This window comes from Geotrypetes seraphini, chromosome 4 (assembly GCF_902459505.1).
Source record: "Geotrypetes seraphini chromosome 4, aGeoSer1.1, whole genome shotgun sequence".
Taxonomy (NCBI): Eukaryota; Metazoa; Chordata; class Amphibia; order Gymnophiona; family Dermophiidae; genus Geotrypetes; species Geotrypetes seraphini.
Window position 1 is genome coordinate 128,347,882 of NC_047087.1, and position 27,482 is coordinate 128,375,363.

A 27,482-nucleotide genomic window follows, 5' to 3' on the forward strand; every position below is an offset into this window, starting at 1 on the left:
CCCTAGCTCCCCCCCTGCCTGCCCGCTGCTATTTCGAGGAAGCTTTTCAAAACCCAGACAAAGTGCTGAGTTTTGAAAAGCCTTCCGGACCCCCACATTTCCTTGAAGAGGACATATCCGTGGAAATCCAGATGTCTGGTAACCCTATCTGTTTGTAGAAGTTTAAATCCTACTCTGTTTTCTGCATCTGCCTCTCTCTCTTTCCTTCCCCAAGTTCTTCCCTCTTTTTCTCCTCTCCTGCATCCTCCCAGCACCTATCCTGTAAATAAGGGCAGGAGGCCTCTAAGCCAAAACATGTGCTTCAGCACAAATTTCCTGTATGAAACATTTCTGAATGCCTAACAAGACAATTTGCCCCTACGCATAGCTACTAAGCTACCCAGGAGGGAGATTTTAGGCCCCAACTTTAGCCTGATGCATTTTAGCACTTGCAGCACTGACCGCAATAGGCAGACTCAGAGACTACAAATACCACAGTAAACTGAGTATGTACATTCAAAACCAGGACCAGCCAAAAAGTCTCCCTCCTGGAACTGGGCAGCTTGGCAGCTCTGCTTGTGAATGGAAAATATCCAAGCACAGGATACCAGGCAAGGCTGGAGATCTTGTTCATGTCTGCCAGATTGGTATTTCATTACAGCATTGCAGTGGTATCACTCAGTGTGGGAAAGATAATGAAAGGAGGCACAAAAGTTTGCAGGTGTAATCTACTATTATTATTATTTATCACTTATACAGCACTGAAAGGTGTTCGCAGCGCTGTACTTTTGAATCCTATGCTTCTATTTCTCTTCTGTATTTTTCTATTGTGTACATTGTATTACAACCAATAAAGCTATGTAAACAAACATCCCCCCATTCACCTCCCCCCCCTCCCTGCCAACAACATGTTCCTGAAGCCTTCCGATTGGTATTCCATTTTCTGTTGCCTTTTACGGGCTATTCTTGGTCAACCTAGTCTGATTAGAGGTATGTGTAAGCCATACTGTTATAGATGCTTTTAGGAACCAATCACTTCTTCAGCTGTTGGTTCCTAAAATATCTAAGAGCCTGTGGAGAGAGTCTGAAAATTCATGGCCGAAAGTGAGACTCTGGTAGGCTGATGTTTACAGGGAAGTCCTCTGTGATTCTACCTATCCCATGAGCTGGTTCTGCTAAACTCCTTTTTTTTACTAATTTGCAGTCTTAACACTTTTAGACACAATCTTTGAGTCAATATGGTCATCAAAGTGTTCGTGGCTACCGTTGCTGGGTCCACAGCGGTAAGAGATTACATTTAATTTCACTAAATTGTATTTCTGATTTCCATGTGCTTTAAGTTGCATGTTAAAATTTCCTTGAGAAAGCTTGATTCTAAATATAAAATCAATTGAGTTAGGCACATGAGGAGATTTAAAGTTCCCCAAATAATCTCAAGGCATTAAAAAAACTTAATGTGTTTCTCCATTCTGAGTTATGAGGGGATGTTGAAAAGTTCTCAGCCTAATCAAGAAGAGAATGAGGTGGATATGGTTCAATCAATGATCTGAAATAATGTTAAAACATAGAATTTTGTTTCTGCAAATTGGCATTTGATGAAATAACACTCTTTTCAGCTACAGTGGCAAAATAATACTCAGAATTTAGGAAGTTAGTTGGTTGGTTGGGCTGAGAACTTTTCAGCATCCCCTTGTATTAGTGGCTGTAACAGGACACCTTTGGAATTTTGAGTGAGACTACAGTACATGATTTCCACAGACATAAACTGAGGGGAGGGAAGTGGATGCAAGTTTTTTTTTTTTAAAATAAGCTTTTGCTGAATTAGATTTGTCCTGTTGTGACTGCATTTCAAGTACTGCCTATAAACTACTGTGGTTGTACGGCATTCCAAGGGGAAATAGTAGAGGGAGTCAGGCCGAGAGAATAAGCTTTCCTGGTTATGTAACATTAGAGGTTTTGTTTTCTGCTTTAAATTCATAGCAATTGCCCAAATCAAATGTAATATTTCAGCTTCTGTGTATAGAGAGTGAACTGAAACCTGCCAGCAAGGGGGCGGAGGAGAAAGGGGCAGGGAGCCAGTTTCCTTTTATATCCAAAGATCACAGCTGATTTCAGATTCCAGGCTTGCTTCATCAGTCACACTCCTGAACAAACTTCCCGCAGGAGATAATTGTAGCCACCAGGCACCAGAAACATCTTAAGAACTTTTTCAGAGTCCCAGAAACTCCAGAAAAACAACTTCTAGCTATTTTCACATGGCCTGCTTGCAGGACTTGTTCTGGAACTTCTACAGCGCTCAGCACGAGTACATTTCCAGTAGGAAGCTGCTTGCACATCACTCAGTCAAAAGCTATGATATTTAAGATTTATCACTCAGAGGGCTATTTTAACAGAGTTACAAGTGTTAGTCTCACATTCACATGTTATCTCATTGACCCAAGTAGAACTGACATACATCTGGCTGTAAGACAGGGCATTGTGGACAGTAATATGCAATCAAGTAGCCATATTTCCAGTGCAATAGGAATGGTATGCTGAACCTTAGGGTACTCTGTTCGTTCTCACAAGCATACTACAGAAAGATGTCAATCACAGCTTTTGAGAAAGCTCCTCCTTCTCCTAGGAGCCTGCTGCCTCCTTCAGTTTCTTTTTCTGCAGGCAAGCATGAAGGGTATCTTCTGATCTGCTTGGTTTATTTCTTTTTTATTTAACAATGGATTTGCGTTTTTTCACTCTAGTCATGGTCTTTTTCGTGAAATTAGAGATCCTGTGTGGAGAGGAGCAGATTTTAAATCTGCAGCTGGCAGGTGTATCCTTTGGGGACCTTTTTCAGCTCAGGGTCCATTCCCCTGGTGTTTGTTCACTCCTTTGACTTTGTCAGAGGCTGGAGCGCAGGCTGTTTAGGAGCTAATACTGTTCCTTCAGGGCGCTCATGGTACAGCTGTGTTTCATCTCCCCCCCTTTTATAGTGAGAGGTCTGGGGGGGGGGGTGTTGAGGGACGATCGGTAGAGGTCCGACTGGCAGCCTGAAGATCCCAGCGAAGTAGCTGAGTGAGTGGAAGTAGAAGGCCTCTCCTAGAACAGCTACATCTGATAGGAACTGAAGCAGGCAGCAGCAGCCCCATTTCCCCAGCAGATGGTCTGTGAGTAAGGCTGTAACAGCCTGTGGGAAAAATCGAGATGGTATGTGTGTTTTCAAAAGCTGTTTTGGAGTGTTTCTACAGCTAGGGTATTGGTTCTCCTCTCTTAAAATCCTGTTTTTTTAGATTTCTTGTCAACCCTGAGGTAATTTTAAGCTGTTTTTTTAACACTAAAATTCACCAGTAGTGGCCATTTCTCCAGAGCACCTCGTTTTTCTTCCAAAGTGCCAGGGATTGAATCCTTTGACTCTAATACTCCTATATCATGCCTTGTTTGCAAAGGATGGGTGGTAGAAGAGCACCCTCGTGCCATGTGCCACTTCGAGTGAAGTGGGGAGGTGGGAATTTTAAGTTTATTTCCCACATGGCCATTGTGGCATGGCAAATGGTTTTTGAACCTGTTAGGGGAGTGAAAATTTCCCCAGGTGCTCCAGAATAGCAGTACGGCTTGCCAAACTAGTGCAGAGGCTCCATAGCCAAGAAGAAGGAGAGTTGCCAACTGAAACCTGGTGTAAATCAAGGCATGTAAGTTAGGAACAAATCCCCTGAATTCTACAGGGTGGGCCACAGAAATGTAGTCTGCCTTTGGTGATAGTATGACAAGATGAACGAGCAGGTGGATTGTTTTTATTCCCTTACCCACGACTTACAACAGATGGTGAAAGTGGTCCCCGTTCACGTCTATGCACCTTTGGGCATGTCGGATCATGTTGGCTGATACTGCAGTGGATAATGTTTATGATGTTTTCTTTGAGTTCATCCAGGGTATGTAGATTATTGGCATACACTTTCTGCTTTAAATTTCCCCACAGATAAAAATTGCATGTGGACAAGTTTGGGGAATGTGGTGGCCATAGCCCCTTGTTCACAGTTCGCTCCTCTGTAAATAGTTCATGAACCCATGCTAGTGAGTCGCGTGAGGCATGCCAGTGAGTCGCGTGAGGTGTAGAAAAAGCAGTACATTTTTTCTTCTGGTGTTAGTTGGTCGTAAAATTGTTCAAAGATGTCCAGGTAAACTGCGGTATTCATAGTTGATTCGAAGAAAATTGGGCCCACCATTCATGTTCCTGACATCACACACCAAACGCCAATTTTCTGGACATGAAGTGGTGTTTTGTAAGTTAAGTGGGGATTTTCAGCAGACCAGTACCTCATATTCTAGGAATTTACATGACCTGATAAATGAAACCAAGTTTCATCTGTCATGAAGTACAGTGATGGGTCTCAATGTCAGCAATCATAGTCAGCAAACATGTACAGTAATTTACACATTTAACTTTGTCAAGCTCTTTCAATTCCTGCACACGTTATTCGGTACGGTTTGAGATTCAGAGATTTCAGCACTTGCCGACACATCGTTTGTGATACACCAACTTGCTGAGAGAGTCTTTGAGTTGATTTTGGGGGGCTAATTGCAATCTATTGCTGAATGTCATGAATAATGTGACCATTTAATTTTTTCATCAAAAGGGGACATCTATTAATTGTCAGTACCGCCCCAATCCCGCCCTAGCCCTGCTCCCAATTTTTTCCATTCATTTTCATGTACACATATCTTATTAATTCATAATGGTAACCATAAAATTAAAAAAAAAACCTATAAAGCACACTATACGCAGTGAAAATGTTAATTATCATTTATATTTTTTTGGGGGGGTTTCAAAGATGTCAAGGCAGATGACTTTAAAATATGCAATGTCACCTCAGTAACTATAGAAAATTAGACAAATACAGTATAGACAGCAAAATATAGACAGCAGATATAAATTCTCAGAACTGACACATTTTGATCACTAAATTGAAAATAAAATCATTTTTCCTACCTTTGCTGTCTGGTGATTTCATGAGTCTTTGGTTGTGTTTCCTTCTGACTGTATCCTTTCTTTCATTTCTTTCTTTCTGCACTCAGCCCAACAATTGTCCCTTTCTATTCCCTCCCTCCTTCCTTCCTATGTCCTTAGTGCCCCCAGTGCCTCCTTCCTATGACCTCAGTGCTCCTTCCTATGTCCTTAGTGTCCCATCCTATGTCCTTAGTGCCCCTAGTGCCTCCTTCCCATGTCCTTAGTGCCTCCAGTGCCTCCTTCCTATGTCCTTAGTTCCCCTTCCTGTGTCCTTAGTGACTCCAGTGCCTCCTTCCTATGTCCTTAGTGCCCCCAGTGCCTCCTTCCCATATCCTTAGTGCCCCCAGTGCCTCCTTCCTATGTCTTTATGCCCCTTCCTATGTCCTTAGTGCCCCCAGTGCCTCCTTCCCATGTCCCCCTCACTGCCTTCCAGACTTTGTCCCACCCCCGAAGCCAGCCTGCTTGCCTGCCTGCCTACCTCCCTCCCTCCCTTCCGCGCCAAAGCCAGCCTGCTTGCCTGCCCACCTCCTTCCCTCCCTGCCGCACCAAAAAAGCCTTCTTCCCTACGTCAATTCTGATGCCAGGCAATGATTGGCCAGGCAGTGATTGGCTGGCCAGGAACGTCCTCTCCAACGTCAGAATTGATGTCGGGAAGAAGGCTTCTGGGCAGCAATTAGAGCAGTAGCAGGGAGATAAGGAGAGCAGCAGCGGCAGACCGGGGGTGCGGGTGGGGGGGTGGGGGGGGTTTGAATCGGGCGCTAGAGGGAGGCTTTTTTTTTTTTTTTTGCGTGGCAAGGAGGGACAGGAAGCAATCGCCTGTCCCGTTGTCCCTGCGCACAGCTTCGGGACATTTCGGCATCCTGAAGATGTGTGTGGAGACAAAGGGACAGGGGATCTAAAAACAGGACGGTCTGTTCAAAACAGGATGTATGGTCACCTTAGTCATGAACGACTTTGGGCGTCCGGACTGATGGAGGCCTCAATTTCTTCAGGTTTGCGACAGAGCTGGTGTGACGGCATTTCTGAACCAGGCTCTGAATACAACGTTTAGCTGGTGGTTTTGTTCTTGGGTACTTGTTGACAAAGGCCTCTTGCATATCCTTAATTGATCTGCTTCGCACATAGCCTTCCACAATCACTATTCGCTGTTCCGGGGAGAACACCATCTTTCTGGCACCGGTATTAGAGGCAGGCTATACACATCTTTATTGAATGCCTCTGATCTGCCCATGCCCCTCTCATGGCCACACCCCCTTTTCAGTTGCATGATAAAAGATTTGCATGCAGATGTTTACAAAATAGTGCATAGCGAGATGCTCGCACTGAAGTAGGCCGCTGTCTAGGCCTACCTCGAAATGGAGACCTCACACACTATACACTGATTTCAATCAAAGTATATTTATTAGCAAACCAGTAACAGCTTACAAGAATAAATCATTCAGCACATAGAGTAACAGAATGTGATCTTCAGGCCTGAGGATCCTCTGATGTCTGTTCTGCTTACTTCCGCTTACAGGCCTGTTTTTATACATTTCTTGGTGGTCAACACCACGTTGGCCTAAATCACATAATACATCTTTATTGGTTATTTTCTTATACGTCATTACATAAGTAGATTCATTTATTGGCTTATACATTTGTGTCATGCTATACATCTATTCAGTTTACCGTAAGGCCTAACCTTTTCCCGCAAATGCCCCTTTCCCTTACCATATAAGCAATTCCGAGTCTCGAACCCCCTCCCTGCTGTGGTATCATAAGACATGTCTTGCTAAATGATATTCTTGAGAATTCTATTTTCTGACCATGAGCTGTGTTCATCTTTGCATAATATCCGGCCAGGTGCGAGTCCTGTTGTCATGTATTAGAATTAAGTCCTGTTTCTTACAATTTTCGCTTACTGTAGCTAACTCAGAAGCAGGGTATTTCCCAATCAGTAGAGGCCAGCTGGCAAGTGGGTTATGAAATGTCTTTTACAGTTAATATACTGATTTATTAGAACAAGAGGGAGAAAGGGGGGGGGGGTTCTGTGAGGTCTGGTTTCTTCACCTTTAATGTTATCCAAAGGACTTATCCTGCTTCACCTGTATCATACAAGGATTTCATACCAGAACTTTTCCATGATTTTCTTCTTCTTTCCATCTCCCTTTTCCTCTCAGCACAAATCCTAATTGGAGACAATTAACTACAATAATTGGTTGTTAGCTCATTACTCAGTTAAAATGCGCATGGAATTTTTGGCACCATATATAGAATCTGAGGGATGGAGACTTGTGCTAAATTAAAAGCTAGAGAAGTATTCTGAGTCCTGCCAGTCTCTTCAACCCTTCACCTCCTGCCAGGGCCGCCATCAGAAATTTCTGGGCCCCTTACTGAGCAATCCTATTGGGCCCCCCATGCATCCCTTCCCCCCCCCCCCCGACCCCTCTTCTTCCATGGGCTGAATATACACATACTTTTCTCTGTCGCCACACTCTTTAACCAAAAGATTTGTAAGCCTGCAACCACGTCAAGGTAGACTCTTTCAGCAGGGCCCTAACCTAACTTAAACAGCTGCATGTTAATGATGATGTATATGTTATAATGATAAATAAGTGCATATGAGCACATCATTAACATGCAGCTATGGATTAATATATAATGATGTTATGAGTGGGCACCTCTTCCTTCCCATCCTCCTCAGCATGTCACATACAGCATGTTACATTACACAGACTTTGTGTAATGTAACATGCTGTATGTGACATGCTAAGGAGGATGGGAAGGAAGAGGTGCACACTCATAACATCATTATATATTCATGAATCAATCTGATAATCATCACCACCAGGCTGTGTATGTTATGGGATGGAGGAAGAAAGGTGCATGTTTAAATTGATCACTGCCTTACTAGTTCTGCAGCTCCTCGTGCTGCTCCTCTCGTCCTGTCCTCCTAGAGACGTGGTGACGTCATCCAGCCGACCCGCTCTCGCAGTTTCAGTGGCAGGCAAGTGATGTGTCTCCTGATTGGCTAGGTACCCTAAGCCCAAGCCAATTGGAGTGGAGACAGGGCGGGCCTTGGTGAAGGAGTCAGGAGACGAGAGGCAAGCACCTAGTATATCGCCGGCTGCGGCTGCGGGCCAGGTAGACGGATCCACTTTTGTCTGGGGGGGTGCTATCAGGAAATCGGCAGGGGACAAAAAAAAAAAAAGTATGACAGCAGTGTTTATTGTTGTGCACAACAGAAGCATAATACAGGAATTTGTGCTATGGTGGGCCTAGGACCAATGTTCCCTCTAAGGATTGATGAGGTGTGTGCAAAAAAAAGTATGCATGAGCGACAAGTTACATACTCCACAAATTTATGAGCAGGCGTGGAGGACGCATTTTTAAACAAATGTAGTTTATCCTTGTACTCCTTATGTATTTTTAATCATCCATGGATATGTTTGTATGTTTATTGTTCAAATGGTTTTATTTATTTCCCCAAATTTATTTTTGTTATACGCATTGAAAATATTTGATATTGTGTTTAAATCAAAATCTCAATAAACTTGAAACGAGTGCCTATGAGATTGTGGGAGGGTTAAATACTCAAAACTTAGAAGAATAACAATTTACTTAAAGTTTTTGCTTCGCCAGCTTTCTGGTATCTTTACATACAGTACCATACCTAGCATATGTAACACTCGGGGCCCATCATTTTTTGCCCCCCCCCCATCTGTACGAAAAGCATGATTTTTAGAAAACTCCACATATCACACAAGAGTGTACCTAGGAAAAGGCAGTATCTTACATATTGCAGTGAGCAGTACATCAAAACACCCATTGTAAAACTAAACAAGCCGGACCAGCACAGATCAATCCTACACCTTCAATCCTAACAGAAAACCATGTCTTTCGAACACACAGAACACAGAAAACACCTTCGCCTAGTATGGAATATGTCATCACAAACTAACCCCTCCCCCTTTTACAAAACTGTAGTGTGGATTTTAGCCACGGTGGTAACAGCTCTGACGCTCATAGAATTCTGAGCGTCAGAGCTGCTATCACCACGGCTGGCGCTAAAAAACGCTCCAGTTTTGTAAAAGGGGGGATAAAATAGAAATACACAGCTTCAACACTCTAGCTCAGGGCGCCCAAACTTTTTGGGCTTGCAAGCTACTTTAAAATGACCAAGTCAAAATGATCTACCAACAATAAAATAAAAAAACACAAAGCACACTATACGCTGAGAAAATGTTAATTATCATTCCTATTCTGGGTTTTTTTCAAAGAGGTCAAGGCAGATGACTCTATGCACTGTCACCTCAGTAACAACCATAAGAAAATAGACAAATACCCACCCCCTCCCTTTTTACTAAACCACAATAGCAGTTTTTAGCGCAGGGAGCTGCGCTGAATGCGCAGCGCTGCTCTCGACGCTCATAGGCTCCCTGCGCTAAAAACCACTATTGCGGTTTAGTAAAAGGGGACCATATTGTAAAATATAGACAGCATATATAAATTCAGACACATTTTGATCACTAAATTTAAAATAAAATCATTTTTCCTACCTTGTCTGGTGATTTCATGAGTCTCTGGTTGCACTTTCTTCTTCTGACTGTGCATCCAATCTTTCTTCCCTTCTTTCAGCCTGAATGCTTCCTCTCCTCCAGACCTCATTCCCTCCCCCAACTTTGTCTTCCTCTCTCCCTGCTCTTTCTTTCTTTTTTCTCTCTTGATGCCCCCTTTCTTTTTTTCTGTTTCCCTTCTGTCTCCCTGCCCCCTTTCTTTCTTCCTACCCTCCACAAAGCCACTGCTGCCACCATCGGGGGAAACAGGCCCCAAAGCCACCGCCGTGGCTGCCCGAAGCTCTCTCTGCTTCCCACCGGGCCGACCAGCATTCCCCCGATGTCAATTCTGCCGTCGGAGAGGAAGTTCCGCCCAGCCAGGCAGCGATTGGCTGGCCCGAACTTCCTCTCTGACTGCAGCCTTAGGGCGGGTGCACAGCCGGGGCGGACTGCCCCCCCCTCCCCACCCTTGGAGGACACTGAAGACGTGGCAGCGGCTCCTCTCACGAATCCCCACCTGCGTCGGGAAGTCCGATGCAGTCGGGGATCTTGAGAGGAGCCGCCGCTGCATCTTTTAACTTAAACTACAGGCCGCTGCCGCTTCCTCTCACCTCTGCCCGCCCTCGAGTGAGCGACAGGGGAAAGCGTATGAGCGACGCCACTGAAAATAGTGAGCGATCACTCATGTGCTCACCTTAGAGGGAACACTGCGGACCCTGGGGAAGCCCGGGCCCCCTGTCAGCTCCAGGCCCCTGAATGCAGGACTGGTAGTACTGCCCTGATGGCGGCCCTGAGCTCAATGCTAGCACTAGCATCTAGCGCACGTGACAATTTAGCACGCGCTATTCCGCGCTTTAATGCCCTAACGCGGCTTAGTAAAAGGAGCCCTTAGAGTCAGAATTATTGAAATGTACAGTGGAAGTTCTGTCAGAGAAGTAATATTTAAACCATTCAAGAACCTGGTTAGAGATTCCAATTGAGACAAGTCTTAGAAGCAGAAGCTGGTGGCCTATGATATCAAATGCTGCTGCGAGATCCAAAGAGATGAGACGCACTGACTTATGTTGATCGAGATAATAGTGAATGGTTATGGTAAGTCCTAAAAGAGAGTGTTCGGATGCTAACTTACACTAATATTCTTTGGAATCCTGATGCCCAAATGATGTTACAGAACTCATATTAGTGCTCTTCATCTGAGTACCCAACTTGTGGTGCCCAGCCATAGAATTGCCCTAATGCACTGTAACTGATCTGCAACATTAACCGAAACAGCTGAAACAAATTTTTAAAAGTGGTTTGAAAAGGAAGTCATCAAATTGGATATGCTTTGGCTTGTACTTGGAGGACAGGTTTTTGTGCTATTTCATGCTGATGTTACTGCAAAGGTTTCTGTCATAAAGCTTCTGCTGTATGCTTTTCCATTCTTTGACATCACTGCTTCTTCCTAAAAATGTTTACATATGACCAGTGTGACCCATCTACCAACCATGCCAATAGTTTACATTCTCTACTGTTAGTGGCTTTGTACACAGATGTCAGTCTTCCTCTGCTTGCTTTGTACTTTTCTTGAAGGCTTGGGTGTCCAGTCCACTGTTGTTAGTACTGTTTTATATCTTCTATAGTGCCTTGGGATCTCTTTCTCCACAACAAATAGGAAAAATAATTGGGGCTCTTCTTAACATTCAATTATTAAGTGCCCCCAGTGTATACATTTTCTAGATTAATACATTTCTTTTACCTTGAGTAATGATACCACTTACCCCCTCTTCTAAGAAACTGCATTGAGTTCCTATGAGCGTCGGGAGCTGCACGAGCCATTCAACGCGGCTCCCCGCACTAGAAACTGCTATCACAGTTTCGTTAAAGAGGGGTTAGATTGCTGACTTCAAATCTTTGGGGATAATTCTCCCACACAGAACACTAGTGGTCAAGTTCAAGTTCAATTTATTTCACATAACGCAAATTTTCAGAAGATAAATCTAAATAGTATCTTCACTGCTGCTCTGTCTTGTCAGTGCTTTGTGTGGTTAACATCTGGAAACAAGCTACCATGTGACTGCATTAATAGGTTTTGTGGTAGTTTACCTGTTACTGCACTTTACTCAATTTTTCTGATATATATATTTTTTTCTGTCAGGAGCACGGCATGGGTGAAGAGTGGGTGTGAAAGCATTAGCCAGCTCCCATGTTATACTTACTGCATACTAACTGACTAATGCAGAGTTAATGTGAGAGCATAGGAGGCACTAAGTAGTCCCACATTAACTCTCAGCAGGTATCATAAGCTAATGGGAATATTAATGCATGACCTGCTATGAAAAAAAAAATTACTGAGAATGTTTTGGGCTTGCATTAAGCCCCAAAGTCAGGGGTGTCCAATGTCGGTCCTCGAGGGCCGCAGTCCAGTCGGGTTTTCAGGATTTCCCCAATGAATATGCATTGAAAGCAGTGCATGCAAATAGATCTCATGCATATTCATTGGGGAAATCCTGAAAACCCGACTGGACTGCGGCCCTCGAGGACCGACATTGGACACCCCTGCCAAAGTTAACTACACTCTAATACAGGGGTAGGGAACTCCGGTCCTCGAGAGCCGTATTCCAGTCGGGTTTTCAGGATTTCCCCAATGAATATGCATGAGATCTATTTGCATGCACTGCTTTCAATGCCTATTCATTGGGGAAATCCTGAAAACCCGACTGGAATACGGCTCTCGAGGACCGGAGTTCCCTACATCAGGCAAACAAGTAGGTGTTGTCAGGACATGGAACCAGGACTCATCCCACGCTCAGTTAATTTATTTAAAGTTCTGATCATGAAAAGCTCTTTCGGTACACAGCAGCCTCCTCAAACTTGTTTTTTTTCTGCTCTGTCTGACCCTGTATAAAGCTCTCCCAACATGTTCATTGAGGAATCTTTTCTTGTTTTCTCTGACACTTTTTATCTTCAGTTTTCTGTTAGTTTTCTTTCTTATTCCTGTTTAAGGAAAAAAAAATATCAAATTTTAAGTTGCATCATTTAAAAAAAATATATATATTTTGGTTCCACAGAACTATATTGCAGACGAGCTCAGGTCCTACTTATGGGAGAAAGATAGCCAACAGTGACACACAGCCTGTGCAACATTTTCTTGGGCTCAGTACATCACCAGAAGGATTGTTATATGTGTGGGCAGATATCCTTGAGGGCCAAAACGATGATTTCAAACTAGCTCAGTGACCACTGGGAGAGGTTTGTAATGAAAAAAAAAAAAGAGTCTTTACTGCAAAGGTCAGCTGACACTTCATAGTCCAGCAGATCTTTCTTTCTCTAGGAGAGCTCTAGTCTTGGCTGAGATGTCGTGACTGAAAAGTGTAGTTACTTACCTGTAACGTAGGTTCTCCGTGGACAGCAGGATAGTCAGCCACATATGGGTGTTGTCCCAACAGCTCCCAATTTGCGGATAAGCTCTCCAATAGCTCAGAGAGATTTTTTTTTTTTTTTTTTTCTCTGAGCACGTGCAGTGCCCGGGCCCCACTGGGCATGCCCGAGCCCTACCCATTTCCCCCTGCTTCCCCCTAACCCCCAGGATGTTCCTAGCTGTGGCCAGGTCGGCCGTATGGGGAGGCGGGTGGGTTGTGTGGCTGACTATCCTGCTGTCCACGGAGAACCTACGTTACAGGTAAGTAACTACACTTTCTCCTAGGACAAGCAGGTTGAGTCAGCCACATATGGGTGACTCCCTAGCCGAGGGATGTACCGACTGGACCTGTGCCTTAGCGCTTTGTGCATCCCTCGCCTGGCTGTGGAGGCTGAGCCGGGCAGGGTAATCAGGCAAAGCAGGTGAAGTTGTGGAAACAAGGTTTTAGATAAAGTGCTGTGTTAACTGAGCAATAATACTCACAGAACAGTGAACTGGTCAATGACAATCAATGAACAGTGAGAAACCAACTGGTCAACATGACCATTCGTACTTGCATGTGAGAATTCATACTTGCCTATTCCACATTCAGTCTAGACAGGAGTGCTGGAAGACCTACTTAACTCACAGAACAGCGAAACTGGTCAATGTCAATCGATGAACAGTGAGAAAACCAACTGGTCAACAGTGACAATTCGTAACTGGTCAACAGTGACAATTCGTACTTGCATATGAGAATTCATACTTGCCTATTCCACATCCAGACTAGACAGGATTACTGGAAGACCTACTTAACTCACAGAACAGTGAAACTGGTCAATGACAATCAATGAACAGTGAGAAACCAACTGGTCAACAGTGACAATTTGTACTTGCATGTGAGAATTCATACTTGCCTATTCCACATTCAGTCTAGGCAGGAGTGCTGGAAGACCTACTTAATCAATATCTATAACACCCTACTTGATCAGTGTTTGTCAAGGCTGTGCTAGTGGTTGCTGTCCCTCCGGGAGGGAAGAGCCACTTCCAAGACTGCTCGGCCGAATGCATTTGGAGCGTGGAATGCTATGTCGAGGCAGTAGTGCTTGGTGAAGGTGTGCATGGAGGACCAAGTGGCTGCATCGCAGATGTCCCCTATTGGTGTGTGGTGCAGATGAGCCGTTGTGGTGGCTATGGTTCTGCGCTGGTGGGCGTTGGCTCCACTGTTCCCTCTAAGCTGAGCAGCAGTCCTCCACCTGTCGTCCTGCCAGTGGAGGGTACTGTTTCACTATCACATTTTCAATAGTGAGAGATAGGCATGCTGTGCAGAATGCCAGGCAAACTTCCTGTACCTAGTGATGAAGACACAATATTGAAGCACTGCCCTCTAATGGTAGCAATGTAATTGGAGGACTCTCGCCCAGCTTAGAGGGAACAGTGGCGCTCCCACCTGCGGTTGATGCTGCGCTTTTCTATAGGTGAAGGGGATGCACTCTTATATCCAGCGCGAGCGCCTGCGTTTGGTGGCCGGAAGTCCTGGTCTGTTTTGGTCGTAGGAGACGAACAATTGAGGCTTGTCTAATCTGCTGCATAGTCAGGGCCCGCACACAGTCCAGGAAGTGTTGCTGAGGTGGCAGTGTGCCTCCCTGTGGGGAGATGTAGAGTGCCGGGAGGCACGCTGAAGCCACCTTCGGCAAGAATCAGGGGTGGGTTCTGGGTACCACCCTGTTCTCATGGGGGAGTGTGTCGGCCGACACGATGGTCAGGGTTTTCCCGGCCAGGAATACGGGATCTGCCTCCCCCAAAGGTTTGAAGGGGTCGAGGTGAGCTGATGTGGCACCAAGTTGAGGTCCCATCCGGGCGGTGGTGGTCTGACCGGTGGGTGCAGATTGGACAGTCCCTTCATGAAATTTTGTGATTACTGGATGCCTCGACACTGGTTTGTTGTCTAGGCCAGCATGGTATGCCGCGATTGCACTTAGGTGGACCTTGATGTAAGTGGGTTTTAGGTCCCCCTGAGATAAGCTCAGTATGTACTGCAGGATGTCTGGTATGGGGCAGTTGTAGGGGTCTTGCTGCGTGTCTGTGCACTGGTAGCGGAACCTTCTCCCTTTCAACCCATTGCGTTTTCTGGTTGAAGGTCTTCTGGCTGCCATAAGAGTGTGCTCCACGTCTTGAGGTAGGTTCATCCTCTCATCATCCATGCGGTCAGGGCTAAGGAACGCAGATCGTGGTGGAGGGTAAGGTTCCCGCGTTGTGTAATGAGAACTGCACTGATCGGGAGGGGGGAGAGGTGGGTGAACCGCTATCCCTTGCCGGAACGGGAACCATGGTTGCAGGGGCCCGAACAGGGCAATCATGATCAGCGTTGCTCTGTCCTGAAGAATCTTCTGCAGGACTTAGGGTGTGGCGGGTAGGCATATAAGAGTCCGTGGTTCCAACTCACAGACAGGCCGTTGGGGCTGAGACGGTGATGGGTTGATCTCTTTGCGCAGAAGGTCGAGTATTTTGAGTTTGGTTCGGTTGCAAACAGGTCGATGCTCGGTGTGCCCCAGGTGCTGAAGATCTTCTTCATCGCCGCTGGGTTGAGACACCACTCATCGGGATCCAGCTGGTGGCTGAGTCTTTCTGCCAGGTCGTTCTGCTCCCACGGGAGGTAAGTTGCCTGGATGGGGCATTGAATGGAGTTGGAGAACTCCCACATGTGGCAAGCTTCCTTGCAGAGCGAGGTTGACCCTGTCCCTCCCTGTTTGTTGATATAGTGCAAGGCCACCTGGTTTTCTGTTTGGGTGAGTACTTATAAGCACATAAGCACATAAGCAATGCCTCTGCCGGGTCAGACCTGAGGTCCATCGTGCCCAGCAGTCCGCTCACGTGGCGGCCCAACAGGTCCAGAACCTGCGTAATAATCCTCTATCTATACCCCTCTATCCCCCTTTCCAACAGGAAATTGTCCAATCCTTTCTTAAACCCCAGTACTGTACTCTGCCCTATTACATCCTCTGGAAGCGCATTCCAGGTGTCCACCACCCGCTGAGTAAAGAAAAACTTCCTAGCATTTGTTTTGAATCTATCCCCTTCCAATTTTTCCGAGTGCCCTCTTGTTCTTTTATGTTTTGAAAGTTTGAAGAATCTGTCTCTCTCCACTTTCTCTATGCCCTTCATGATCTTGTAGGTCTCTATCATGTCTCCTCTGAGTCTCCGCTTTTCCAGGGAGAAGAGCTCCAGCTTCTCCAATCTTTCAGTGTATGAAAGGTTTTCCATGCCCTTAATCATTCGTGTCGCTCTCCTCTGGACCCTCTCAAGTATTGCCATATCCTTCTTAAGGTGCGGTGACCAATACTGAACACAGTACTCCAGGTGCGGGCGCACCATTGCCCGATACAACGGCAGGATGACTTCTTTTGTTCTGGTCGTAATACCATTTTTAATAATACCCAACATTCTGTTCGCTTTCTTCGCGGCTGCTGCGCATTGCTTCGTTGACTTCATTGCTGTATCCACCAGTACACCCAAATCTCTTTCAAGGTTACTTCCCTCTAATACTAGTCCCCCCATTTGGTAGCTGAACATCGGGTTCTTTCTCCCTATATGCATGACCTTGCATTTCCCTACATTGAATTTCATCTGCCATTTATTCGCCCACTCTTCCAGTTTGCTTAGGTCCCTTTGTAGGTCCTCACACTCTTCCATAGTTCTGACCCTTCTACAGAGTTTAGTGTCATCCGCAAATTTTATAACTTCACATTTCGTCCCCGTTTCCAGGTCATTAATAAATACATTGAACAGCAGCGGTCCAAGTACAGACCCCTGCGGAACTCCACTCGTGACTTTCCTCCAGCCCGAGTAGTGACCCTTCACTCCAACCCTCTGTCTCCTGCCTGCCAACCAGTGTTTGACCCATCTGTGTACGTCCCCTTCCACCCCATGGTTCCACAGCTTCCTAAGTAACCGCTCATGGGGTACCTTGTCATAGGCCTTTTGGAAGTCAAGGTACTGCCCTGCCTGTTTGAAGGTTTCGAGGGCATTTCCTATGGCCCTGAGCTCCAATAGGTGGGTGGTCAGAGGTTGGGTACACTGGTCCCAGTGACGTCTGAGGTGCCCTTTCAGGGATCTCATGAGTAGTCTGGTGTGCTGCACAACAAAGACCGGAGCGTGCTGATGATGAGCTGCTGGCAGGGATGCACTGGGCCAGGGATGTCATGGCGTCGATCTGGTAGTCCCGTAGGTCTGCGTGGTGTCGATGACTGCCCAGATGAACGATATCCCCTGGGTGGGTATCAGGTGGGATTTCATGTAGTTGATGAGGAACCCCAGTTCTTGGAGGAGGGTTATGGTGGTTGACGGGGCTGCCAGCTGTCGAGATAAGATAGGACGCGCACCCCTTGAAGGCGAGGATGTGCCACTGCCACGCACTTTGTGAACGCTCTGGGAGCTGTTGAGAGTCCAAGGGGCAGGACCTTGTACTGGAGGCGTCTGTCTTGGCTATAGAAGCGATGATGCCTCCTGTGGGCTGGGTGCATGGGATACTAACCAATACTCAGGCTGTAACAGGGCCAAGACTGTACCCAGAGAGTGCATCTGGACCTTGTATATGCACCTGTTGAGCTTGCAGAGATCCAGGAATGAGCGTTGTCCTTGTCCATGGTGACGCGGGGGTTCCTGGAGTAGAAACCCCTTGGTGATCTCCTCTGTTCATCATCGCCTCTATTGATTCTGCCGAAGCAGGTCCTCTCCTTGCTGCAGGAAAATTGGGTCATCAGATGGAGGGTGCCCCGCCCACTCGGGGGGGGGGGGGGCAGGGGTGGAGACGAATTCGGAATCCCTGCTTGATGATGCTGAGGGCCCACTGGTTGGTGATCCTGGGCCAAGCCTTCGCAGACAATCTGATCCTGCTGGGCCGGAGGGTGGTCAAGGTTCTGTTTTTGCCTTGGGGAGAGGGCTGCCCTTGGATGCCCCTGCCCCTCGGGCGGTGCTTGTTTGCGTAGCAGTTATGTTACTGTTGCGAGCGCTGGGGCACAGACTGCTGTCAGTGTGGACTGGCTCAGTAGTGAGCTGGAGTCCCTATTTTATTTTATTTATTTATTTCCTCTCACTGGCCTCCTGATAAAGCCGCATCTGGAACTGGAACGCAGCAATTCGTGCGCTCAGCATTGCGCCCTCGAAGGTCTTTTTCCCCGTGGAAACCAGGGTTTTTCAGGTCCTTCCCTGACGGGGTTGGAGGGGGGGGGGGTCGTGCTGCCCTGTTTCTCTTAAGATACCGCAATGTCCATGTATGGCTGCTGCGGGTTGTCGAATCCCTGGGCTGGAAAGATCTAGTACTTCAATCCCAGTCTCCTTGATGTTGGTTGCCCTGAGGAGGGAGTCAGTCAAATCTTGTCTCTGCAGTCCAGGAGGTTCTTGTGGACTGGAATCGCCACTGCCTGCGTGAAGTACTGCTACTGGTAGTTCAGACCTTGTAGAACTCTGTCTTGGGTACTTGTTGTCCACCCACGTGGATCTTGAGAAAGGCTGTGAGTTTCTGGAGGGACTTGGGGTGAGTCCTCGTTTGTGGGTTTTCTTTTTTTCTTTTTTTTTTTTAGTGAATTATTTATTTTTTGTGGGTGGTGACCCGGGGCGTGGCTGGAGGCTGGTGTGTAGCTTGTTCCTCCGTTGCTTGGGTGCATGGCATGCCGCTGGACCGCGCCATGTTGTTGTGCGTGGCTCCCTCTAAAGGGGGGCATTGTGGGGAGTGTAGCCCGCTGAGAGAGGAGTGGGTCAGCAGGAGGATTAACTGTGGCTGCTGGTCCCATCCCTGGTGGTTCGCAGGTTCATGTGCTGTTCCACTTGACTGGTTGGGTGGCTCCATGTACCCCACCGCCCTTCTCTGTCCTTCTTGAGAGGGGAGGAGAGCCTGCAGAGAGGGGGCAGGATGCACCCCTTCATCTGTGCCAGTGCTCCTGGCTGTGTTTCCCACTGTGCCTGGAGGCAGAGAAAGAGGAGTGATAATGCCTCTTGAGTGGGCTTCTCCTGCTGTACTGCCTATTGTATATTAAACTGTACAGCGCTGCATATGCCTTTCAGTGCTATAGAAATCATGAATAGTATCATAGTCCCTCATGCTAGCTGGAAAAGCACTCTGCCTAGGTTTTATGAAGAGCAAACAGCTTTTTAGACTGAGGAGTTTCAAACCCCCACCTTTGGAGAGGCATGGTCTGACCTGCCGCATCTCTGATGATATCAGCACCCTGCTGAGAAAGGCAGACTCCTGGTTCCCAACATGAGAGGGGGAGGGGGAGCAGGGTGGGAGAGGTGTGAATTGCAGACTCTGCAGGACCCCAAGAGGGAAAGAAACATCGAGTTGTTTTTTGTTTTTTTTTCTTTTTTCAACATGTCCTTTACAAGCTGAACTCTGGGGCAGCATGTCTCCTACTGGGGGGAGAGGTCTGCAGGTCCCCTCCAAGGGAAAGAAGCATGGGAGATTCTTTCTCCTTAAATTCAGATTGGGAGGAGGGTGGGGCAGAGCCCTCGGGGCTGCAACAGATTATCAGAGGTTTTCCCCAAAACAAGCAGATAGGACTTACCTTTGAACCCCAATCGGCTCCCTGCAGAGGCTGGCTGTAGTGGCAACATGCAGGGACTCCTGGAGAGATCTCTCAGTCTGGCGAGACTCCTATCGGCTGCCCTGCAGAGGCTGGCTGAAAGCGGCAACATGCAGGGACTCCGGGAGATATTTCTCTACCGGGCCAAGTGCAGGCGGGGGGATTAGCTGAGCCAGGGCATCCTGGAGGCTCCTTGCCACTGTAGCTTGTGGATCCCCCGCTGCTGCATTCTGATGAGGATGGCTGCTGGAGGAAGATTTTCGGGCCTCACTTCTCTTCATGCCCTGCAGAGGCTGGCTCTAAGCAGCAACATGCAGGAACTCCTGGAGAGATCTCTCGGTCTGGTGAGACTCCTATCGGCTTCCTGCAGGGGCTGGCGGCTAGCGACAGCATGCAGGACCTCCGGGAGAGATTTCTCGACCGGGCAAGTTGCAGTTGGGGGGGTTGACTGAGCCAGGACGTCTTGGAGGCTCCTCACCGGATTCGTCTGTGGATCACCCGCTGCTACGCTCCGATGAGGATGGCTGCTGGAGGAAGATTCTCGGGCCTCACTTCTCTTCAAGAAGTCTCTCAGTGCCCTCTTCCTTAGCTTGCGTGCCCGTGGAGACAGACGGACGCAGTGCATGCAACACTGTTCCTCGTGCGCTATGCCCAAGCAGCGAACGTACAGGTCGTGAGGGTCCAGTGTGCTCATCCTTTTCCTGCAGCCCGGACATTTCTTTGATGTTTCTGGCATCTTCAAGATGGTAAGTAGAACAACTTTTGATTGTAGAAAAATGGAGAGCTGTGGAAAAATCCGACCGATGGGAACGGGCGGAAACTAAAGACTGGGGATTAGGGGGAAGCAGGGGGAAATGGGTAGGGCTCGGGCATGCCCAGTGGGGCCTGGGCACTGCACGTGCTCAGAGAGAGAGAGAAAAAAAAAAAATCTCTCTGAGCTATTGGAGAGCTTATCCGCAAATTGGGAGCTGTTGGGACAACACCCATATGTGGCTGACTCATCCTGTTTGTCCTAGGAGAAGCACAGATGTCTTTGGTGCTGTTGCACAGATCTTAGCAAAAACAACTTGCAAAGCCACATGGTTCAAATGCATCACAAAGAACAAATCATCTTGGTGTCAGCCCAGAGAGCAAGAAGTTAGAAAATACTTTGGCACGTATCATTTGTGCATAAGATGCTACTTCAGAATTCTGGCGCCATCCAGTATAAGCTTTTTGCCTATGGTAGTGCGTCCAATTGTGCTGCATACTGTTTGGCACAAAGATTCTTCTAGCACAGAATCTATATCAACGTTCTCATCTGCACAAGACTCTATTTTCACCTCTTTTATTATTTTTGTTAGTTATTTATATACTCAACACAGTTAGAAACCCCTCCCAATCAAACACATGAACAATATAAGTTAAATAGCCGTTGATAGCGGGCAGAAAATCTAATATAATAAAACCCTAAGCCGCGCATGCGCACTCCCACTGCGTGCGCCGATTTTCCGTGAGCTGTAGGGACCCGCAGGTAGGAGTGCGCATGCGCGCTTAGGGTTCTGTTTTTCGGTCTGGCATGCTCGCCTTGCCGTATTGTATTTTTTAGTTGAAAGACGGGGCGGTGGCTCCTCTCACGATTCCTGCCTACGTCGGACTTCCGACGCAGGTGGGGATCATGAGAGGAGCCGCCGCCGTGTCTTTCAACTAAAAAATACAATACAACAAGGCGAGCAGGGAGCAGGCCAGACCGACGCTCTGACTTGAACTGCCAGTTGGCCGGCTCCCTTGCCGGAGTTATTTTTCAGTTTAAAGGTGCCGCCGGGGCTCCTGTCATGAGCTGCACCTGCTTCAGAAAAGACTTCTAATGCAGGCGGGAATCGTTAGAGGAGCCGCGGCGGCACCTTTAAACTGAAAAATAACTCCGGAAAGGGAGTCGGCCAGATCACCACGGCAGCCACTCCCCCTTCCCGCCCTTTCTATGACTGCTGAAAAAAAACAAAAAAAACCCAACAATCACTGGCATGTAGGGGGAAAGGGGAGCTTGCAACAACAAAATCTCCCGATGCCTGCGACTGTGACCCCCCCCAAAAGTAAACTCCCCTGGAGCAAGGGGGGAGAGGGAGTTCATTCCCATCTGTCCAAAGAAGGAACCGGCAGGTTAGATGGTCAGCTGGGGGCAGGAGCAAGGGAATCAATCATGAGATGAGGGTGGAGGACAAGGAGGAGAATGATAGTTGGGTGGGGGCGGAAAGAGATGCCTGATTGGGAGTTGGGGCCTGGGTTGGTGAGGAGAAGAGAAACATGGGATAGCCACTAGAGAGAGAGGCTTTGGGCTAGTGAGAGAAGCAGGCATTTGGAGTGCAGGTAGGAGAGTGAGAGTGCATGGATGGGGTGGCCCACCACCACCTCAGCGAACGAGAGCTAAAGGAACCCCTCCCCTGCCAGGAGTGTGCAGGCCACTGACCACAGCAAGATTGAGGAAAGGGCAAGGGATCCCTTAGCTGGCACCGCTGGAAGGCGGCTTCAGTGAGGGTCACGGCAGGGAGAGCGACAGAAAGAAAAAAAGATAGAAATAAATAAATAAAGATAGACAATGGGAGGGAGAAAGAAAGATAGAAAGAAATAAAGAAAGATAAACAGGGCAGGGAGAAAGACAGAAAGAAGAAAGATAGATGGGGCAGGGAGAGAGACAGAAAGAAAGGAAGAAAGAGACAGGGGGGCAGGAGAAAGACAGACAGACATCTATTCTAGCAACCGTTAATGTAACTGGCTTAAACACTAGTGTTTAAATATATGTCATAAAGATAATCAAAAAATTTTTTATTCATATAACAATGTCATAGTATCATCATATCATTAAATATAAAATCCATAAATATTAGCATAAACATCTATAGGACAAAACATAAAACAAAGACAAGGGCTTCATGATCATGAGAAAAAAAGGAGGAGCAAAAAATGCAAAAAACTAGAGAACAATCCAAAAAATAATTAAAGCCACAGCATAAGTAAAAACTTGAAATCAGTTCAAAAGCTGACTAAAGCAGCAGCACAGGTGGAAATGTGATATTCAAAATTCAACAAAAAATATATAAAAAACAAGTCCAGATAAATCCAGGTGTACAAAGAACCAGTGTAATCAATGGAACAAAGTGCAAAATAATGTTCACAAAAAGGAACGGCATCAAATCTTCACACAATCAGGAAACCCAACAAACTATAGGATACTAATCCTCGTCCTCTTCTTAACTCAACTTTCCTTTTCCTTCTTCCCTTAACACAGGCCATGTTTCGAATTTTCTTTCTCAAAAGGAAGGAATAACGCTAAAAACAAGAAATGAGCAAATCAACGTACCTAAATAAACAATAAATACAGCGTAAACATAGAAAAAGACATACACAAGAGGGAAACCTACCGGGCAGGAGATCAAAACGCGGCTCATCAAATACAGAGCTCGCCGTCACCATGCAGATGTCATGATGGCAAGACACCAGAAGTGCACTTAAATAGTTAAATACGGACCAGAGCCAGCTGACAACACAGAGTTAAATTAAATGCAATGCAAGGCTTCAAAAGGGAACTTAAATAGTTAGATTCAAACCGAAGCCAGCTGACATCACAAAGTTAAACAAAATGCAAGGTTTCAATAAGGAACCAACCATTCTATTTCCCTGTTCAGGCCATTGGGTATGACTGTGTGCCATGCAAAAATTAATTTCTGCTCATGATATGTGAGCAGGCGAGAGATGTCACCACCCGAAAAAGAGCTGAATTGTTTAAGAACACAGAAACGAAAATCGTACACTAAGTGGTTGTGCTGAGTCCAATGATCAACTAACGGGGCCTCAGCATGTTCTAATACAGCTCAGATGTTCAGCAATATGGGACTTGACAGCTCTCTTAGTCTGACCTATATAAATCTTTTTGCAAGGGCAGAAAATACCATACACGACTTGAGTAGAATTACAATTAGTGTGGTGGTGTAAAAAGAAATATTTATTGGAATCAGGAATGAGAACTTTATCAGTGTTCATGGAATATTGGCAGTATCTACACTGGCCGCAAGTGGCATGACCCAAAGTATCATTGGTTGCAATGGCAATCATACAATGTTTCAGGCGTTCCCCCAAGTTTTTGCCACGCTTAAATGCAAATCTAGGATGTTCTTTAAATTCAGGATGGAAGCCCAAAAGATGCCAGTGCTGACCAATGATATTTTGTAAGTGGATGGACAGAGGAGAGAAAGGTAGAACGCAGGTGACTCTGCAATCAGAGGTATTCTCAGGAAGTTTGGGGTGCAAGAGCCATTGACGTTCAGCATTCATCGCACGTTTAGCAGCTTGTCTGATCACGGATGTGGGATAGCCATGTTGTTGAAGTCTCTGGGCCATGTTACCACATTGGATCTTAAAATCATTCCTAGAGGAACATAAACGTTTCAATCTAAGCATCTGGCCCTTAGGGATACTATTGCGCAAAGCTTTAGGATGATAACTGCGATAGTGAAGCACAGTGTTGCAATCAGTCTGTTTACGAAAAATAGAGGTCTCAAAATGACCCTCAGCATAGCTGAGTTGTACATCCAGAAAGTTAATAACCTTCGAATTGTAAGTCATAGTAAACTGTATATTACTGTTGCATTGATTCAAGTACGTCAAAAACCTGTCCAACTCAGATAGAGATCCCTGCCAAACAAAAAAGATATCATCAATATATCTTTTCCAATAAAAGATATATGGAAAAAAGTCAGAAGGATAAATGAACGTCTCCTCGAACATAGCCATGAATAGACAAGTGATGGAAGTGGCAACAGTGGCCCCCATCGCGACTCCCTGCACCCCTTTGACACTGACTTTACTTTCTACTCCCATGCCCACAAGGTTTATGCCAGGCTGGATTAAATTCTCCTGGATAAGCGCCTGTTTTCTATGGCCACTCGCTCTGAAATCTATGAGAGCACCATTTCTGACCATGTGTCAGTGGTACTTCAGTTGAGTCTTGCTTCCACGAGCCAGACCTCCTCTTGGAAATTGCCTCCTCACCTTTATAATGACCCCGAGTTCCGCACCTTTCTGTGAGCATGCTGGGTAGACTACCAACTTACAAATGACAATAAAAACAAGAGAAAAAGGAAGCCGATATGGTTCTCCAACCTAGTGGCTGAGAAAATAAAGGCGAAAGAGTTGGCGTTCGTGAAATATAAAAAAACCCAAGAAGAGGAGAGCAGAAAGGACTACAGGGTGGAACTGAAAGAAGCCAAGAGAGAGATACGTTTGGCGAAGGCACAGGCGGAAGAACAAATGGCTAAAAATGTAAAAAAGGGAGATAAAAATGTTTTCAGATATATTAGTGAAAGGAGGAAGATAAAAAATGGAATTGCTAGGCTAAAAGATGCTGGGAACAAATATGTGGAGAGTGATGAGGAGAAAGCAAATGTGCTAAACAAATACTTCTGTTCTGTGTTCACAGAAGAAAATCCTGGAGAAGGACCGAGATTGTCTGGCAAAGTTACACGAGAAAATGGAGTAGATTCTGCGCCGTTCACGGAGGAGGGTGTTTATGAGCAACTTGAAAAACTGAAGGTGGACAAAGCGATGGGACCAGACGGGATCCATCCCAGGATACTAAGGGAGCTCAGAGAGGTTCTGGCGAGTCCTATTAAAGACTTGTTCAACAAATCTCTGGAGACGGGAGTGATTCCTGGGGATTGGAGGAGAGCGGATGTGGTCCCTAGTCATAAAAGTGGTCACAGGGATGAAGCAGGAAACTACAGGCCGGTGAGCCTCACTTCAGTTGTTGGAAAAATAATGGAAGTGTTGCTGAAAGAAAGGATAGTGTACTTCCTTGAATCTAATGGGTTACAGGATCCGAGGCAACATGGCTTTACAAAAGGTAAATCGTGCCAAACGAACCTGATTGAATTTTTTGATTGGGTGACCAGAGAGCTGGATCGAGGACATATGCTAGATGTAATTTAGTTGGATTTCAGCAAAGCCTTTGATACATTCCTCATAGGAGGCTGTTGAACAAACTTGAAGGGATGAAGTTAGGACCCAAAGTGGTGAACTGGGTCAGAAACTGGCTGTCGGACAGACGCCAGAGGATGGTGGTTAATGGAAGTCACTCGAAGGAAGGAAAGGTGACTAGTGGAGTCTCTCAGGGTTCGGTGCTGGGGCCAATCCTGTTCAATATGTTTGTGAGTGACATTGCTGAAGGGTTAGAAGAAAAAGTGTGCCTTTTTGCAGATGATACCAAGATTTGTAACAGAGTAGACACCGAAGAGGGAGTGGAAAATATGAAAAAGGATCTGCAAAAGTTAGAGGAATGGTCTAATGCCTGGCAACTAAAATTCAATGCAAAGAAATGCAGAGTAATGCATTTGGGGATTAATAATAGGAAGGAACCGTATATGCTGGGAGGAGAGAAGCTGATATGCACGGACGGGGAGAGGGACCTTGGGGTGATAGTGTCCGAAGATCTAAAGGCAAAAAAACAGTGTGACAAGGCAGTGGCTGCTGCCAGAAGGATGCTGGGCTGTATAAAGAGAGGCGTAGTCAGTAGAAGGAAGAAGGTGTTGATGCCCCTGTACAGGTCATTGGTGAGGCCCCACTTGGAGTATTGTGTTCAGTTTTGGAGACCGTATCTGGCGAAAGACGTAAGAAGACTTGAGGCGGTCCAGAGGAGGGCGACGAAAATGATAGGAGGCTTGCGCCAGAAGATGTATGAGGAGAGACTGGAAGCCCTGAATATGTATACCCTAGAGCAGGGGTGTCCAATGTCGGTCCTCGAGGGCCGCAATCCAGTAGGGTTTTCAGGATTTCCCCAATGAATATGCATGAGATCTATTAGCATACAATGAAAGCAGTGCATGCAAATAGACCTCATGTATATTCATTGGGGAAATCCTGAAAATCCGATTGGACTGCGGCCCTCGAGGACCGACATTGGACATCCCTGCCCTAGAGGAAAGGAGAGACAGGGGAGATATGATTCAGACGTTGAAATACTTGAAGGGTATTAACGTAGAACAAAATCTTTTCCAGAGAAAGGAAAATGGTAAAACCAGAGGACATAATTTGAGGTTGAGGGGTGGTAGATTCAGGGGCAATGTTAGGAAATTCTACTTTATGGAGAGGGTAGTGGATGCCTGGAATGCGCTCCCGAGAGAGGTGGTGGAGAGTAAAACTGTGACTGAGTTCAAAGAAGCTTGGGATGAACACAGAAGATTTAGAATCAGAAAATAATATTAAATATTGAACTAGGCCAGTTACTGGGCAAACTTGCATGGTCTGTGTCTGTGTATGGCCGTTTGGTGGAGGATGGGCAGGGGAGGGCTTTAATGGCTGGGAGGGTGTATATGGGCTGGAGTAAGTCTTAACAGAGATTTCGGCAGTTGGAACCCAAGCACAGTACCGGGTAAAGATTTGGATTCTTGCCCAGAAATAGCTAAGAAGAAAAAATTAAAAAAAAAAAAAAAATTTAAATTGAATCAGGTTGGACAGACTGGATGGACCATTCTGGTCTTTATCTGCCGTCATCTACTATGTTACTATGTTACTATGACATGGGTGAGGTGGGCCCTATTACTTTTTGGTATGCCTTCAAAGTGGTTCTTCATGGGCATATCATCGCCTATCCAGCCGGCCAGAGGAAGAAGCGAGAGGGGGAGTTTCTGCGACTGTCTGGGAGGCTCCATGATCTCCGGAAATCTCACATAGGTACACAGTCGGAGGCAGATCGCTTGGAGCTTAAGGAGGTCCGGCGTCAGATCAAGGAACTCCTTTCAAGCGTGTAAAACACTCTTTGCATTTTCAGCGGTACCAGCTGTATTGCTGGGGGGGGGGGGGGGAGGTAAGGCTGGGAAATTGTTAGCTAATTTGATTCGCCCACACAAAAAGCGACAGGTTATCACTACTATTAAAGATGCCCAGGGTGTGCGCCATGTGGAGGAGCATATTATTGCTGAAAAATTTGTGCAATACTACCAGTCGTTGTATGGCGTAGGCCCTTGTATAAGGCAGCCCTGATTACTTTCTTTGTGGAC

At 46.4% G+C, this 27,482-nt stretch overlaps 1 protein-coding gene across 4 annotated transcripts in view; it reads left to right on the plus strand.

The window, feature by feature from the left end:
* Positions 1-1,042: 1,042 nt before the first annotated feature.
* The window catches only part of LOC117359302 (SH3 domain-binding glutamic acid-rich-like protein), a 141,659-nt gene continuing 115,219 nt past the window's right edge, over positions 1,043-27,482 (plus strand). Inside the window, exons 1-2 of one of the 4 annotated variants that reach the window (XM_033941835.1) lie at positions 1,076-1,094; positions 1,184-1,262. In XM_033941835.1, the coding sequence (XP_033797726.1) occupies positions 1,218-1,262 (45 nt within the window). In that variant the 5' untranslated portion in view covers positions 1,076-1,094; positions 1,184-1,217. Of the gene's footprint in view, positions 1,263-27,482 lie in introns of all 4 variants that reach the window. The other 3 variants (XM_033941837.1, XM_033941836.1, XM_033941833.1) reach the window with 3 other exon arrangements.